This window comes from Delphinapterus leucas, chromosome 19 (genome assembly GCF_059928025.1).
Source record: "Delphinapterus leucas isolate spDelLeu-1000000601 "Yukka" chromosome 19, BTC_Dleu_Yukka2, whole genome shotgun sequence".
Taxonomy (NCBI): Eukaryota; Metazoa; Chordata; class Mammalia; order Artiodactyla; family Monodontidae; genus Delphinapterus; species Delphinapterus leucas.
Genome location: NC_143147.1, coordinates 21,591,507 through 21,609,170, shown reverse-complemented (window position 1 = coordinate 21,609,170; position 17,664 = coordinate 21,591,507). Strand labels below are relative to the sequence as shown.

At 40.6% G+C, this 17,664-nt stretch overlaps 1 protein-coding gene across 8 annotated transcripts in view; it reads right to left on the bottom strand.

Annotated features, from left to right (window-relative positions):
• BLMH (bleomycin hydrolase) overlaps positions 1 to 17,424 on the bottom strand; it is a 53,152-nt gene extending 35,728 nt beyond the window's left edge. The window contains exons 1-6 of one of the 8 annotated variants that reach the window (XR_016388785.1): positions 17,172 to 17,420; positions 16,657 to 16,857; positions 13,331 to 13,440; positions 12,350 to 12,491; positions 11,470 to 11,558; positions 10,047 to 10,139 (exon numbers count right to left, since the gene is read on the bottom strand). Coding sequence is in view for 7 of the 8 variants with exons in the window: in XM_089899969.1 (XP_089756095.1) it covers positions 10,047 to 10,139; positions 11,470 to 11,558; positions 12,350 to 12,491; positions 13,331 to 13,440; positions 16,657 to 16,857; positions 17,172 to 17,424 (888 nt within the window). In the remaining variant the exon portion in view is untranslated. Of the gene's footprint in view, positions 1 to 10,046; positions 10,140 to 11,469; positions 11,559 to 12,349; positions 12,492 to 13,330; positions 13,441 to 16,656; positions 16,858 to 17,171 lie in introns of all 8 variants that reach the window. The other 7 variants (XM_089899969.1, XM_089899970.1, XM_089899971.1 and 4 more) reach the window with 7 other exon arrangements.
• Between the last annotated feature and the right edge of the window lie 240 nt (positions 17,425 to 17,664).

Sequence of the window (17,664 nt, the reverse complement as noted above, 5' to 3'; positions counted from 1 at the left end):
TGTTGTATCATTCTCAGGTTGGTTTCTAGTACAGAAAAGCAGCAGCAGGGCATCACATCAGCAATTGTAATTGAGCTAATCTAGCCAAGGACTAATGAGCTCTGTCTGGGATTCATAAGGACCAGAGAGTCGTTTTGTATTTGCTCAGCACCAAGGCCACAAATGGCACCTTTCATCATGAGGACGCTGCCACTGGTAACTAAAGACAATGACAGTGAAAGTATATAATCAGAACATGTTTAAATAAGGAAGGTTTTATAGACTTAAATGATGTGTATTTTTAACTAGTAATCATTGTCACATGTGTATGAACATTTTATATGGGGTCATCTTGATTAATTCTCAGTCACCCAAGGGTGGTTTATCCAGTTCAGTTAGGCTCTGGCCAAAAAAAGGAGGCTAGGGCTAGGCCTAATGAAGATTTAAGACAACTAAGTGAATTTCTGTTTACTTTTAAACACATTCTAAATATAAATGAGTGTTTTACACTATAATTTACATATACCTCATTATGCATTTGACTCCCTATCTAAAGTAAAGTGTTAAATCATTCCTTCCTTCTCCCCAAAAATGCATTAAAGGAAACCTGCATTTTAGTTATCTAAATGAATTCTATGATTAATCTTTTTGGAATACAAATACTTATGCCCTACTGCATATGATTTATAAATCTGAAGTTTTATCAAAGGTGCACATAAGGCATGAATGAGGATAAGGGTGACATCTCTTTCTCTTGGATTTTAGTAAAACTGTAATTTGAGACATGTTGCTTTGTTTACCATGATTATAATTATCGAAAGCCATTCAGATTCAAGTCAGTTTATAACACTCTGGAAGGAATATTTGGCTCCAAGTCAACTAACAATAGTTAAACAAGCTCTAATTTTTAAAAACTCTCCAAAGTATAGTCTCCAGGGCCCCTGCTGATACTACATTTCTTGATAAGAGACTCTGCTGTTCTGAAACAATATTCCCGGTTCCCAAAGTATAAAGCTGGCAGTGAGCTTTGGATATCTGAGTCTGCTCTCTGGTGGGCAACTTGGGAGTGTCACCTGTTTCTCACAAGATGCACTTGGTATTCAGGACAAAAAAAGATACTGGACACTGAACACAAGTCATTATGCAGAACTGAATACTGGTAAATAATAAAACCAGGAAAGGGAATGGAAAAAAGAAAAAGGACACAGAAAGCATGAAATACAGGACATAGGGAAAGAATGTGTAACCCCAATTTAAAGACAAATGATGTGGGATGGAGTCAATTCCTATACCCATGGCTAAACTGGAGACAGACATCAAGTGAGAGGAGGAAGGCAGGATGCAATAGTTGAGAGTCAGTCATGAATACTTAGAAGGGTGAGAGTTGAAAGCCAGCTACAGGCAGAGGCAGAATGGAGTAAACTGTAATAATTAGAAATGTTAGAATGGGAAGGTAGTGCAATGGTAACAACCAAGCTACTTGAAATGGAGCAAAATTGGTAAAGCTAAAAGATTTCAGTGCTTGGAACCACTGCAGAAGTGACAGAATATTAGAATCTTCATTTGTATTTACAATACTGTATTGCCTAGTAAAGTCTAAAGCACTGTAGAAATATTACTTACTTCTATTGTTATAAAAACACAAAGCTACAGTGCCATTAAGAAATCACCTACTCTGACTTTTTAGTTTCACTGATGGAGAAATTAGGCTCATAGGTAAAATGACCTATTGATCACAGAGTAGAATGACCGCAAGGACACAAAAGTGGTCAAAGAATATAGCTGAACTTTGAAGAAAGTTCAGTGCTAAGGGTAAATGAACCAGTTACAAGAGGGAAGGAGTAGAGACCTTAGTGACTGCTGATAATGCAGAGAAAGGAGAGAGAAGACAGCTCTCTACTGCTTTCTGGTGGGGAATGAAAGAAAGGCAAGGATCTGTTTTAAAAACAAAAATCTTACCTGTGCCTGCAAAAGCAGGCAGAGAAGGAGATACTTTCTGGGGGCACCAAATATATTTTCAGGCAGAGAAAGACATAAAAAGGTACACTTAAGGGGTATGTGCCCTTCTGTGATGTTAAGGAAAATGAGGTCATACAGATGATAACTAAGAGTCAAATGATCATCTTGAGACTCCTTCTAGAGTGGTGGCTGAATCAAAGAAATAGTTAGAAATTCACTCTCTAGTCCCACCCAGACCTACTGAATCAATCTGCACTTTAACAAGATCCTCAGGGGATTCAACTGTACATTAAAGTTCGAAAGCACTACTTTAGAGCACATTTATTCTTTCCCTCCTCCAAAACCCTGCTTCTTCAATTACTGCTTCTCTCATTCACATCTGCTATCCCTTACCACACACAGGTTTCCTCATCACTGCCAAAAAGCCCTCTCTCCTATCTGTAACCCCTCCCACTTCAGACACCATACATCACTCCAATTCTTCCCTCTTCCTTGTCCTCCACATCAGCAAGTCCCGACAGCTTCACTTCCAAGATACACCCCCAAATGTATCCATTTCTCTTAATCCTCACTCTCATCAATCTGGTCAGAACCACTAGGATATCTCATCTACACAACCACAAGCGCCTCCTAACTGGTCTCCCTACCTCCTCTCCCACTGTTTTACCATCCATTCTCAAAACAGCCAGAGTGTCATATTTTTAAAACAAAAATTAAACCATGTCACTCCTCAGCTTAAATTCCTCGGTGCCTAGCTCACTTAGAATAAAATGCAATATCCTTACCATGGCTCACAGGTGCTATATTAGCCAGTTCTCATTTCCTCTGAAATCTATTCCAGCCATTCCCACTCTCTTTCCAAGCTCGAATCACACTGCCTTCTTTCTGTTCCTCAAAAATACCAAGCTTCCTCCTGTCTTAGGGCTTTTGCACCCACTGTCTACTCAGCCTGCTATGCTCTATGTCCAGATCTCTGAATGGATGGATTCTTCCTGCTATTCATATCTCAGCTCATATTTGACCTCAGAAAGGACTTTTTATTTTTTTGGCTGTGCCACGGCTTGCAGGATCTTAGTTCCCTGACCAGAGATTGAACCCCGGGGCCACAGCTGTAAAAGCCAAGCCCTAACACTGGACTTCCTTAACCACCCTATCAATCACCGCACTCTATGTTCTTCAGAGTACATATCACATCAGATTGTTTATTTACTTGTGTATCGTCTGTCTCCCTCCACTAGTATGTAAAATCCATGTGAGCAGGGACCAGGTCTGTTTCAGTCATCACTGCACCCACAGTGCTTAGAACATGCTTAATATTTAGTAGGTGCTCAATAAATACTTACGGAATAAATGCATATCAACTTCTCTCCTCCGCACCGCCGAGCTTCTTGAAACTCCCTGCCTCTCCGTGCCATGGTCTGACTCCTCTCCACCTAGCTCCTTCCCTTCTCCATTCCACACACCCCACTCAGGAATCAGCAGCCTTTCCTCAGTCCTCAGAGTCTCTGGCCTGTCTGCAGCATCTGACACTGATGACCAGCACCTACATCACACAGTTCTGGCACTCACTTTTATAGAAACAGAAGTTTTATGGAAACAGATTATTTTCCAGAATTCTTTACTCAGACCTATTCTATCCTTCCATTCTCCCTCAGGAATTTCAAAAATTCGCAAGGCTTCAGCCACCTGTACTAGCATCACTATCACTTTTCTAGATCATTCTCTTTCCTGAACTTTGGAATTATTTCCTATGCTTGAAACCCACTTCCAACTGGACAGTGCCTTGGGACTAGGCACTCTGAAGTCAGTATTTCTCCTCTTCACGGTGGCCTCTGAAAAGAGCTTCTCTTACTGACGTGTGTGACCCACAGCAGCATTCTCCCAGTTGCCAGGCTTAAAACCTTAAAGTTATTTGTAATGATGAACGCTTGGCAGATAAGTTGCCAAGTGCTACGGATTTTTCCTCTGAGATGTCTCACATTTCTCTCATTTCCATTTCTATCTTCACTATCCTCGTTCAGGCCAAATTAGTACCACCTGGACTGCTGCAGCTTCTAACTGGTCTTCCTACCTCTCTTCCTTCCAGTTTCACCTATTTAACTAACAATCTCCTGAAGTGCACCTTTACTTCAAAAGGGAAATGCAATTTGTGAATATAATCTATTTCCTTTAAGAACCTCAAGGGAGAGGTTAGTCCCCTATTCAGTGTCAGAAATGTCCTCTACGACTATCAAAATAATAATTCCTTTCCTCTTCCAGAATCCAAAAGAGAAGACCATATTAGAAAATGTTACTTCTTAGCAGCAGTGGCTCTTAAACCAGAATCACCTGAGAAGCTTTTAATGGTACAGATGCCACAATTCGACAAATGCCAAAACAAAATTCACCAGGAAAACAATAAGAGAACAATGAGATGGGGCTAACTCTACAAACACTAAAACACTATAAATAGCTTCAGTAACTAAAATACAGAGTTACTGGCACGATGAATAGACACACTAAACGAACAGAATTGCATGCCTGGAGACTTTAGAAATGATAGATGGCATCTCAAATTAAGGGGTAGGGAGAGAATGGACTATTTGAAAAGATGTGGGTCAACTGGGTAGCCCTGAGAGGAAAAAGGTTAGATCCATACCTCATACCCTATGCCAGGATAAATTCTAAATGGATCAGAGATTCAAACACAAAAATCAAAACTGTAAGTACTAGAAGAAAAATTCTTTTATAATTTGAGAAAAGCTTTTCTAATTAAAAACATAAAAAATTTCAAATTTGACTATATATAAGTAAAAAACTCTGCATAGGGCTTTCCTGGTGGCACAGTGGTTGAGAATCTGCATACTAATGCAGGGGACATGGGTTCGAGCCCTGGTCTGGGAGGATCCCACATGCTGTGGAGCAACTAGGCCCGTGAGCCACAACTACTGAGCCTGCGCGTCTGGAGCCCGTGCTCTGCAACAAGAGAGACCGTGATAGTGAGAGGCCCGCGCACTGCGATGAAGAGTGGCCCCCGCTTGCCACAACTAGAGAAAGCCCTCACACAGAAACGAAGCCCCAACACAGCAAAAATAAATAATAAAATTAATTAATAAACTCCTACCCCCAATATCTTCTTAAAAAAAAAAATTCTGCATAGCAAAAAAAAAAGCATATCACAGATAAGCAACAAACTAAGAAAAAATTTTGCATCTCATATCTCACAATGGGCTAATTTCTGTAACATTTAAGGAATACCTAGAAATTGATAAAAGACCAAGAGAAAAACAAGTAAAGGATAAGAATACACAGTTTACAGAACAGATGCTTAGCCCCACTCAAAGTAAGAAAATATAAATTAACATTACAATGAGATAGTTTATCTATCAGACTGTTTACCTGTCAACTGTGTACCTTATCAGATCGGTAAGGATCCGATTGTTTGATAAATGCACTGCCTTGATAAATCTAAAGGGAAACAGGTTCTATCAGATACTGCTGATGAGAGCGTAAATTGATAGACCCTCCAAAGAGGTTAATTTGGCATTATATATCAAAATTACAAATGTATATTCTCCCTGACTCAAAAATTCTATTTCTGTTTTTTAAAAAAGGAATCTCTGGAAGGATGACTAACAGCTAAAACTAATAACAAAAACTAATAAAACTAATTTGGGGGTACATGGTAATTGTAAGGATGGAGAATAGGGTGAGAAGACTTCTCACTGTATATCTTCTTCTATTTTTGATATTTATGCTAAGTGAAATGTCAGACAGAAAAACACTGTATGATATCACTCACATGTGGAATCTAAAAGATACAACAAACTAGTGAATATAACAAAAAAGAAACAGACTCACAGATACAGAGAACAAACAAGTGGTTACCAGTGTGTGTGGGGGGGAGGGGCAATAAAGGGACGGGGGAGTGGGAGGCACAAACTAATGGGTGTAAGACAAGCTCAAGGATGCACTGTACAACATGGGGGATATAGCCAATATCTTATAATAACTGTAAATGGAAAATAACCTTTAAAAACTGTATTAAAAGAAACTATAGGCTTTAGAGAAAGACAAAGAAAATGAAAAAACCAAGTTATAAAACAGTGTATAGGATCCCTTTTTAAAGCTATTTTTATATGATCTTAAATGAAAACAATATGGAAGAAAATGCACCAGAGTGTTAGCAGTGATAACCTTTGGCTCACAAGGACTTTCTATGTCATCCTTCCCTGTGTTAGTATGTAATTTCTTATATTTATAAAGTTTAAAAGCACAAGCATTATTCATGCTCCTGGTGTAACACTCAAAAGCCTCTAATGTGCAACAGGGTAGAATGATTAGCAAATGTAATTCAAATATGTTGTATGTTTCAAACTAAGAAGTTAATTGTTCAGTTGAAAAAATAAATGGGTATACCTCCAAAAGAAAGATAACTAGGCCCTAATCTCAAGGAAAATGACCTTGACCTTAGGTCTGAAGTAAGCCTAAGCCCATATATTGTTTTTTTGGTTTTTTTGCGGTACGCGGGCCTCTCACTGTTGTGGCCTCTCCCGTTGCAGAGCACAGGCTCCGGACGCACAGGCTCAGCGGCCATGGCTCACGGGCCCAGCCACTCCGCGGCATGTGGGATCTTCCCAGACCAGGGCACGAACCCGTGTCCCCTGCATCGGCAGGCGGACTCTCAACCACTGTGCCACCAGGGAAGCCCCCATATACTGTTTTTAAGAGCTGAGAGCCACTGCTATAGAATTTCCTGAGTAAATCATAATGACTCCCTGTCTCTTCCTATGGCACTGATAAATATTGTTTCTGGTCTTTGTTTTATGTTTTGCTTTTTAACAGACAGAGTTTTGGTAGAGAATACACTTAATAATCCTAAGGGAATCTGGAGGCTAAAAGAGAGTAGACACACTAAGAAAACACTACAACAGAAGTGACTACACCGGGGGCTTCCCTGGTGGCGCAGTGGTTGAGAGTCCGCCTGCCGATACAGGGGACACGGGTTCGTGCCCCGGTCCGGGAAGATCCCACATGCCGCGGAGTGGCTGGGCCCTTGAGCCATGCCCACTGAGCCTGTGCGTCCAGAGCCTGTGCTCCACATTGGGAGAGGCCACACAGTGAGAGGCCACACAGTGAGAGGCCTGCGTACCACAAAAAAAAAAAAAAAAAAAAAAAAAGAAGTGACTACACGGTTCCAGATCTGCCTTGCCTGTCATCACAACAAACAACCTGCCTTTCTCTTCTCTTAGAAAGAATGCCTTTAGCATAAATACATTTCATTCAAAGCTATCTGAGCTTCATGGCTGTTAAGTCATCATTTTGATGTGCCTACAAGGCTAGGCAAAACATACGTACTAATTTGTGGCTTTAAAACCACAGCTAGACTCTTCATTACATAAGAGTCAGGTTAAATAAAGAGTTATCTATGGGATGTAAAAATCTAAAGACCTATACCACACAGAATTCCATAGTCAACAGTTTACCTAGAATCATTAAGTAAAAAACCCTATTTATAAAACATCCATACTCAGGACTTGTTAAGGTAGTGGTGTACTATTTTTCCAAGGTTAAGAACAGGAGAAAAAAGATATGTGAAATATACCTGCCCTAATTCTTTTTTTTTTTTTTTTCTTTTGGCCGCACCACACCACATGTGGGATCCTAGTTCCCCAACAAGGGATCAAACCTGCGCCCCCTGCACTGGAAGCGCAGAGTCTTAACCACTGGACCACCAGGGAAGTGAACCTGCCCTAATTCTTATCAGCTAATCCCAGAGTCAGAACATGGATTTTAGACATATCATTTAAAAGATCATTAAAGCAAACATCTTAAGCCAACAGAATGCTTGTTTTTTGCAATAAGTATTATCTGAGCCTGTTTCCATAACTCTTTATAGAAGCTTCATCCTTACTACACCCCACCATCTTACTATAATCATAAATAAAGGCAAATTATGCAGGAGATATGGCTTCAACAGGAGAGATCATTCCAAGGAGTAAGGGAAAAAACTAACATTTATTGGACCACTGCTATGTACCTGGCACTATGCCTTATACTCTTATACTTAATTCCTTATTTGATCCCCACAAAAATCCAATGAGAAATATATTTTAAACCCCAAACGGAATCTCAGACAGGTGAAGTATTTTATCCAAAATCACAGAGCTGTTAAGTGATAGAGCCGGAACTGAAACCCATGTCCTACTCCAAAACCTATTTTCTTCTACTACAATCAGATACCTCTCTTAACAAAGAACACGTAAGGAGTAAATAAAGAGGTAAATATGAGATAATTTAAATGTATCTAGCAAAATGAAACCTCTGTATTCATCCACTGAACAATATTTAAGAAATGAATATTGTATCAAGCTGGACGTGTTACACTTGAACAAACTGAGACTTCAGAGCTTCAGGAACCTGTCTCAGGTCACATGGCTGTTAAATGAGGAGATTAGGTAGCCTGACTCCAGAGACCATGCTCTCGACTACACTATGCTGCCTCTCTAAAATTCAAAGGAAAACACGAGTGAAGCATTAATGCTGTGCACTGCAGTGAAAACATTTAGGCCATCTTAATTCCATACAAACAGTCTTGGAAGGACTGTTAGTTGAGTGATTCCTAGTAATGGGCCCACTGGATGAAAAAGGGAAATGTTTGTACTTTTCTCAAAGTGATTTCACAGTTTTATATATATTCATCTGGATTATGAATAGTATTTAATAATAAAGATTTTTAACTGCCTTGATAATAAATATTACTGCCTTATATTTGTTTAATGCTTATTAAGTTTTCCAAAATGTTTTCACATACATTATTTTAACTGTTATAGCCATTGATAGCTTCTCATCTTTATTCCTGTAGAATAAAACCAAAAGACCTGGCATCTACTTAAGATCCCTCACAGCTCTGCCTTTCTAGCTTAATTTACTACCAAACACACTCACAAAATGTTATGTTTCAGCTACCCTGTTCTCTGAAGATTCCATCTTTGTTCATGCCACTGTACATGCAATTCCTATTGTCTGGAATGGTTTTCCCAGTTACCCATCTGGTACATCTTTACTGCTCTTTCAAGAGCTGGTTCCAATATCTTCCCCATGAAACCTTCAGTTCACTGAATTAGTCACTCCCTCCTCTATGACCACCAAATCCTCTATAACACATCTCTAGCATAGGATTCATTATAATTATTCATGCGTTTCTTTTACCAAGAGATTGAGCTCCTTGAAAGTAGAGACCACGTCTTTCTCATCTTTGTATTCCCAGTGGTAAACTCATAGCACGTAGTCAATATTTATGAAATGAATAAGAGTGAATTATAGAATAATAAATTGGGAAATAGAAGATATAAGTACAAGTCCCATACTAAACTGCAAAGTTTATACCTCAGCCTTTTCAGCTGTAAAATAAGTAATTTTCTTTCTTTTATTTTTTAAAGATTCTATACTTTATTTTTTATTTATTTATTTTTGGCTGCATTGGGTCTTCGTTGCTGCACGCAAGCTTTCTGTAGTTGGGGCGAGCGGGGGATACTCTCTGTTGCGGTGTGTGGGCTTCTCATTGCAGTGGCTTCTCTTGTTGCGGAGCATGGGCTCTAGGCGTGCAGGTTTCAGTAGTTGTGGCACACGGGCTCAGTAGTTGTGGCTCGCAGGCTCTAGAGCACAGGCTCAGTAGTTGTGGCACACAGGCTTAGTTGCTCTGTGGCATGTGGGATCTTCCAGGACTAGGGCTCAAACCCGTGTCCCCTGCATTGGCAGGCAGATTCTTAACCAGTGCGCCACCAGGGAAGCCGTTTTTTTTTTTTTTTAGTATTTACTTATTTATTTATTTTGGCTGCACCAGGTCTTAGTTGTGGCATGCAGGATATCTAGTTGTGGCATGCGGACTACTTAGTGGCGGCATGCATCTGGGATCTAGTTCCCTGACCAGGGCTTGAACCCAGGTCCCCCACATTGGGAGCTCAGGGTCTTACCCACTGGACCAGCAGGGAAGTCCCTAAAATAAGTAATTTTCAATTCAATTCAACATTAACTACAATGACCACGCTTCCCAATCAATGTAACACATAGGAATATTCTGAGAGTTCTTTAGAAGGGACACAAAAAATCCAAATAATTGTTATTACCTCCTCCATCATGGCATCCTGTGTGGCTGAGATTTCTCCTTTGGTTGCGCCGCTGTGTACCAGGTTCCTTAGTCGTATACAGAATTCTCTCATCTATGACAGAAACTTATTCAGTTACCCATATTCAACTATAAATGAGCCTAAGAGACCAGTGCTAGCTCTATTTTGAAGTATAACTCAGCCAAGACCCCGGGGAAGGTTCATAAAAGCAAATGCATTTTTCCCCAACCAGTCCACTTAAACACAGAGCTAAAAACCCTCTCCATAAGGAGAAAAGACATGGATCACTCCCCAAAAATACTAGATGGAACTGCTCCTGCTCTGCAACTGATGGCACCCTCTGTGATACATGTCTGGGGATGGGGAAAACATGTAATTCCATAATGCCATCACCCTCTGAAAAAGCAAGAGACAAGCTGATTATGCCACTAAGTCACCCCAATAGACTTTAATTTACAATTTTACTGGTTGTCCATTTCTTCTCTGTGAAATCATTATGACCATGGCTATGCCAACCCCCAATATACTTTTCATTTTTGTTGTTTTCAATTTTGAGAGATGCCAAAGATAAAGGTGAGTCATAAACCTAACCACCGTGCTAAAGAGAATCTTGCTCCCACCTGAAATGGAATCCAATGCTATACTATTTTTTTTTTTCAATGCTATACTATTAATGACCTTTTAGCCTGTGGATAATAATCCCCAGTTTCCTGGGTGGAAAATAACCTACTTCTAATATTGAGGAAACACATTTACAGTTTATTTTAAAATGTAGTCTTTCTCCCAGGGATGACAAATCCAATTTTAGCCTCATAGATCAAGACAGCAGATTCTGGCAACTCCCAGTTCTTAAAAAAGATGTCTGGCTGGCAGAGCAGCATCCCTGTAGGATTCACAATCCTCCTTGGGAAAATGGGTTATGTAGAGAAGAGAGAATGATTCATTAAGACAACTGAGGCAATAAAAAGCAGTTCAGTGACTACATCAAATGTTAAGTGAATGGATAAACTACACTGATATAGTTTGGGGAAGCCACAGAACTCTGCATACTCTTTGAGGAAGTCTTCCAAAGAGTTCTTTTTGGTTTTACTAGAACATAAAGCTGCCCCAGTCCACCTCCACTAGAACCAAGTTAGCATGCTTGTGGCTGAGAATGGGACTTTCTTTCCTCAGTACCCATAAGAAAATATTACAATCAACAGAAATAAAAGTGGGAGATTTTTAAAGAGAAGGAAAAAAACCACCCTAATCTCAATTATTTTTAAAGTTAATATGAGACTACATTGCCTTGGATAGACACTGAGTAGCTATCTTGTACATAGACTGTGTATACTGAAATGCCCAGGAATGTCCCTGGAAAATCAGTTAGGAGTTTTAAGGTAAGTATACTACATGCAATCCCACCCTGCTCCATATGCTGTACCTTGTGATTCAGAATATCATTCATCCTTCTGGTTGCCTCTGTTGTATAAGATTCAGGGAAGCACTTCTTAGGGATAACACCATATTTTTCTAAAAGAAAACAAATTTTAATGTTCAATAAAGTAAACGTATACTCCAGTGTCAGGAACCCTGGCAAAAATAGCTATTGCTTTTTAAAACAGGCCATATTGGGCTTCCCTGGTGGTGCAGTGGTTGAGAGTCCGCCTGCCGATGCAGGGGACACGGGTTCGTGCCCCGGTCCGGGAAGATCCCACATGCTGCGGAGCAGCTGGGCCCGTGAGCCATGGCCGCTGAGCCTGTGCTCTGCAACGGGAGAGGCCACAACAGTGAGAGGCCCGCATACCGCAAAAAAAAAAAAAAGGGCCATATTTTGCTAGTCTAACTCAGAAAACTTAATGACCTTACAATATTATTAAACAGGTCATTTAATCTGCCTATTTATCCATTTATCTTGAATTAATTCTGTTCTTTTTAATCTAACACACTTTGTAAAGTATTCAGCATGATGAAGTTTCTCCAAAAGACAATTTTTTGAATGAGGACATTTTCAAACAGTTGCAGTTTCAACACGTTTCTTGTTTACATCAATGGATAAGAGATAAACTTTTTCATAGAAAGTTCTACTTAATACAACCTTTTCTTCTCTAACTCAACCTTCACAGTACCTAACTCCTTACCTCTAATTTAAGAAAGGTACTTAATAGGTAAGAGTGTGAGATAAAGGTTCTTAGAGCTAACTGTATACCCCTCTGGGGACCAATTCTACTCTGTACTTAACCACCAAAGAAATGGCCTATGCCTAACTACAGAGCCGTGCTTGATCATGCTGGGTTTCAGTTTCATTAGAGAAAGGCTCTTACCAACAATATTGACAAGCATATCCCATTGTCCTCCATCATTTGCAGGATTCGTAAGCAAATACTGCACCAGCCTACCATCCTCAGGCTCCTTTTTCTGGGCTGTGTCCACAAAAGCATTTAAGAAGAAATAACAGCGTTCAACCTAGAGTAAGAGAAGTTAAATAAAATTAAAGGAGAAGAGAGCTAATTATCTTTATTGGCATTATCAACAGAATATGAGTCCTGGAACTACTGTAGACCCAACAGAGTAGGTATTTTTAAACTAAATTTGGTAATTACATAGCAGTATCTCTGGGGCTTCCCTGGGGGTCCAGTGGTTAAGACTCCGCACTTCCACTGCAGGGAGCATGGGTTCGATCCCTGGTTGGGGAACTAAGATCCCACATGTCACGTGGTGTGTGGGGGGAAAATAAAAAAAGCAGTATCTGGCTTCATGAGAATGTCTGAAGTGTTTTCCTTTATCTGTGTGTACACATTGTAATAGTTTATCCAAATCAAGGCACTGCTTTATTCTGAAACAGAAAAATCTGATATTTAGAGTCTTCAATCAATAAAGATCTAATGGACACATATAACATACACTTTAAAGATAAAAAACTGGAATAAAATTATTTACTGCTTTTCAGACAAGTATTACCCGGAGAAAGGGAATTAGGTCCTAGAAATACAAATAATCTACTTAAAGATGCTAAAAGGGGAAATCACTGAAAACAAAATAAAAAATTTTAAATAAGAAAGAAACAAGGAAGTAGTAAGGTGAGTCATCAGACTAATTATTTCATTGCAAAAAGTAGCCACCTACCAGCCAAAAGTAGCTCTGCCTTTGGAAAGAGTCAACTTTTGATACTTTGGAAATCAGAATAAATGCTGTCCCATCTATAATGGAAGGCAGACTACAACTAGAAAAGCAAGAAACAAAGAGATAGTCCCTACCAAGGTTGATATTGAAACAAAAAGAATATTTCAAGATCAGTCCCATACCTTGTCCCAGAAAAAGAGGTAAGACTGACTAAATTCAAATTCTTCAATATTTAATTTTCTCATGAATGGAAGTCTCATAACATTCAGACAAGAAAAGATCCAGCATCGCCCTGAAAAAAGAAAGCAAATCAAGAAATTACGATGAATGTTCACATAGGTTCCATTGTTCCAACTGTATTTCCCAACACTGAATCTATGACAAGATCTTGGACAATTTAAGACCAAATCAGAAAGAGCAGAAAGATACAAAAACAAAAACAAGAAAGGTAGTACTTACTATCTGCAGTACATATGCAAAGGTTTATATCCTTAACATATTAAAAACGTCACTTTACGTACCACATAAAGAATCAATTACAAATCACCCAAGAAAATTACATTAGAAGAAGAAATACTGGTAGAGAAACATGAGCAAAGATCATGAACAGCTAATTTAATAGTCGAAAAAGATACAAATAGCCAAGAAACATTTTTTTAAAGTTCATCATAAGACACCTGTTAAATGGAGAAACGTTATTTTTCAATTAATAATGCCCAATATTGGCAAGGACCTGGGGAGACAGCATTATTATATACCCTGGATAGGAATCTAAACAGGTAAAAAATATCTGAAGACAATCTGGCAATATGTGGCAAAACCTTTAAAAAGTCTCCACCCTTTAGTGTGGAATATATAGTATATGCTTCAGTATAAGATGACTCTAACATAAGTCAATCCCCATGCCCCCAACGAGAATTTTTTTTTAAGTTATTTAGTTAACTGGATTATATAAACACTTAAAAATATAGATGAAATAGTAACTGTCTGCCTATAATATTTAATTTAGTAGCTTTAATATTTAGATATTTAAAATCATATTAATATAATAAATTGATGTAGAAGCATTGTTTTTTCCACTTTCACATGTCATTTTCACACTGATCCACACTTTTCACGTGCATCTTGGCATCAGTGCCTTTACCATTATTAGATCCACTCTTTCAAACAGAACACATCATCCTTCTTCCATCTACTATGTTTGAGTCACAGCAATGCTTTGAATCCATGCATAATGCTGTCCCTAAAAAATGTTATGCCACCACCATATAATCATATTCGTCATTTGTCCTGTAAGTGGATAATCACACACTCCACAATGTCACCATCTTCTGTACTTCATCTCTCACCAAGTGATCTTTAGAGGTCTATTTACAAGGATATCCAACACTTCCACGTGAGGTCATGTCCTAGAAAAATACTGCATTCAAATTTTCTGCTTTTTAAAAAAACGGATTCAATCAAATGATCTCCATAAGTATCCCAAACTAGCATGGATCAAGGTCATTTCAGAGTAATTAATGTCTTTGCCAAAATGTACTTTACTTCAAATTAAATTAACTGAGAATGCTCATTATCAAAGTCTTTGTAAAGCCTCACACATAGGGTAACTCTTTTCTAAGGAAGATTCAGAGGGGAAATACCTTGACTTTTATCTGGGCATAACTTTTTTACTAATATGAAAATACATTCATAATATATTGGCAAGTGAAAAAGGTAGGGAGGTTACCTAACAATATGTAAGGTATCACCTATATTAAACACACACACACAGAATAAAGACCTGACAGAATACTTACTCATCGGTATTTTGCAAATATTCTACAATTGAACAACAGTAATCTTACACGAAGAAAAAATAATTAAAAATAAGTAACTACACACAGTGTTTTTCAAAAGTCACTAACGGGGCTTCCCCGGTGGCACAGTGGTTAAGAATCCACCTGCCAATGCAGGGGACACGAATTCGAGCCCTGGTCCAGGAAGATCCCACATGCTGCGGACCAACTAAGCCCGTGCACCACAACTACTGAGCCTGCGTTCTACAGCCCGCAAGCCACAACTACTGAGCCCGAGTACCACAACTACTGAAGCCCGCACGCATAGAGCCCGTGCTCCGCAACAAGAGAAGCCACTGCAATGAGAAGCCTGCACACCACAATGAAGAGTAGCCCCCATTCACTGCAACTAGAGAACAGCCCGTGCGCAGCAATGAAGACCCAACACAGCCAAAAATAAATAAAATAAATAAAAAATTTTTTTAAAAGTCACTAATGACTTAGTATAGCTCATCTTTACCTTGGTTTTATCTGTATGCCACCTCTCTCATAAGCACACTATTATTTTCTAGTGAGGAAATCTGGATGAACTGTTAATGTGAAAACTGCAGGAAAATAACCTACATAGCTCATGTGCTATTTGTACCTCTTGCAAATAAAAGTGACACTACAGGATATATAAGACATGATCTGTTCTAGATGAACATTTCCAGGCTTTTCCCTAAAAGGGCACTGCAATCTAAACCATGTAGGACCACTAATAACATTACTAACTGGATCTAACTGGATAATTTGTAGCCTGACAGGCCACACCACCCCAAGCACTTTCTACTGTGGCAAAACATTAATTATTGCAAGATCATAATTTTTTTCTTAAAATTTAAACATAAACTTTACTGAGGTATAATTTACATACAATAAAATACATCCATGTTATAAGTGTACACTTGGAGTTCTGACTGGCTTTAAGCAAGCAGTGATCTACTTTCTGCCAAAATAAATAGACTGGGAGTAGTTTTAAAACGGATAGACTTTAAAAACTCCTTTTAGTACAATTCTGCCATGAGAATGTCCTTATTTAGATTCCTGGATAACCCATCTTTCACTGTAGCTGTTTTTCTGTTTTCTAGTAGTGCTAGATAGCAGATAGCAAAGCAAGAGCTCTTGACCAGCAAGGCATGAGAAATGAGTTTTCTGTATTACGAACTAGTCTACTGGTGATAACTTAGCCCATTAGCACATGTGTTCAAATTGCAACCAAAAGGTACACTTAAAAATAACATTTGATGATATTTTGATGCAATTACATTGTGTCTTTTCCATCCCATACATCTGTACATGGCCTTCAGGGCAACGTGGAGGTGTCCTCTAGGGCATGAACCTTTTTGCATGATCTGTTTCGTACCAAGAACATATATCTCCAAGACATGGGGCTGCAGTCACATAACTTCAAGACAGAATATCGTGAATTACATTCAAACAGATGACCATGGGCTAGTCAGTCACTTTAGTGCTCAAATCAAATATACTAATGAACCACAGAGCACGAAAACAAGTCACAAAGTAACCTTCTTGGACCTGCCTGTACTTGGCGCCTGTTCTCTAAAAATTTACTACAACTTCTTTCTATCCAAACCTCTTCTCTCCTAAGGCCATTCTTAGGTAAGACACCACAATGGGATGCTGTCAAGAAAGTCAAGGGAAGTGTGCAAGAAGTCTGAAGACCTCACCTGAGCTCTTCTGGTTGGTGACAGGCTTGCCTTCAGGATGCACGGCGTGCTGGAACACATGCTGAACACCCTGGACCGTGGCCCTCTTCAGACAGATGTCCAGGAGGTCGTGGGTGGTGCCGACATTCTGGGCCAGTACGAACTGAGGATCGGAATTCAGTTTCTGAAGCAGAGCAGCTACCTTCTCCGAATTCAGTCCTGCTAAAAGACCAAACGCGATTGATTATAACATCAAAAAGAGGCCGAGAAGGGCTGATCCGGGACTCCCACACTCGGGCTCTAACTTGGTTAAGAGCATCCCGTGGTGACCATAGCAGCGGAAAAGCCCTTCACCGGCGTCCTCGTCCACGATGCTGCCTCCCTCCGGGCCGCTCCAGCCCACCCAGAAAGCTCTACCCTCACCATCGCCCCGGGACCCGGCCCCGGCCCTTCCCCGCCGCCCCGGCCCTTCCCCCGCCGCCGGGCCTCCGGGGCGCAGCTGAGTCCCCAGAGGCCACCTGCGCCCCCCGGCTTACCCTCGGCGGGGAAAAGTGGCGCCTCACCCGCGTCGTTCATGGCGCCCACGCTGCCCGGCGGGGGAACGGTAGTTTCGGGGTCCTCAGGCAAGAGCCGGGGCTGCACAGCGGTTCGCTGCCTGAGCTGCCCCACCTGGCTCTCGCACCCCGACCGCCGGAAAGAGGAAACCGGCTCAGCGGTGGCGGACGGCTGAGAGAAACGGGGTCCGCGGAGGGACAAAACTCCCCCCACGCGTTGCTGAGTCAGCGCCATCGGGGCTGGCCCCGCCCGTGGGAGGGCCGAGGGGGCGGGTCGCTGACGCGCTGCCGCCGCCTGCGCCCCCGCCACGGGCGGGTCCCCCTCGGCTCAGACCCAATCTCTCCCTCAGCGCTGCCAGCCGTCGGCCCCCGCGGAGCCGGCGTCCACAGCCAGCCGTGATTACGCTTCCTGACCGCCGGGGCGCCCTCCTGGGATAAGGTCAGCCCCGAGCGTGGAACTCGAGGGGTTACATGC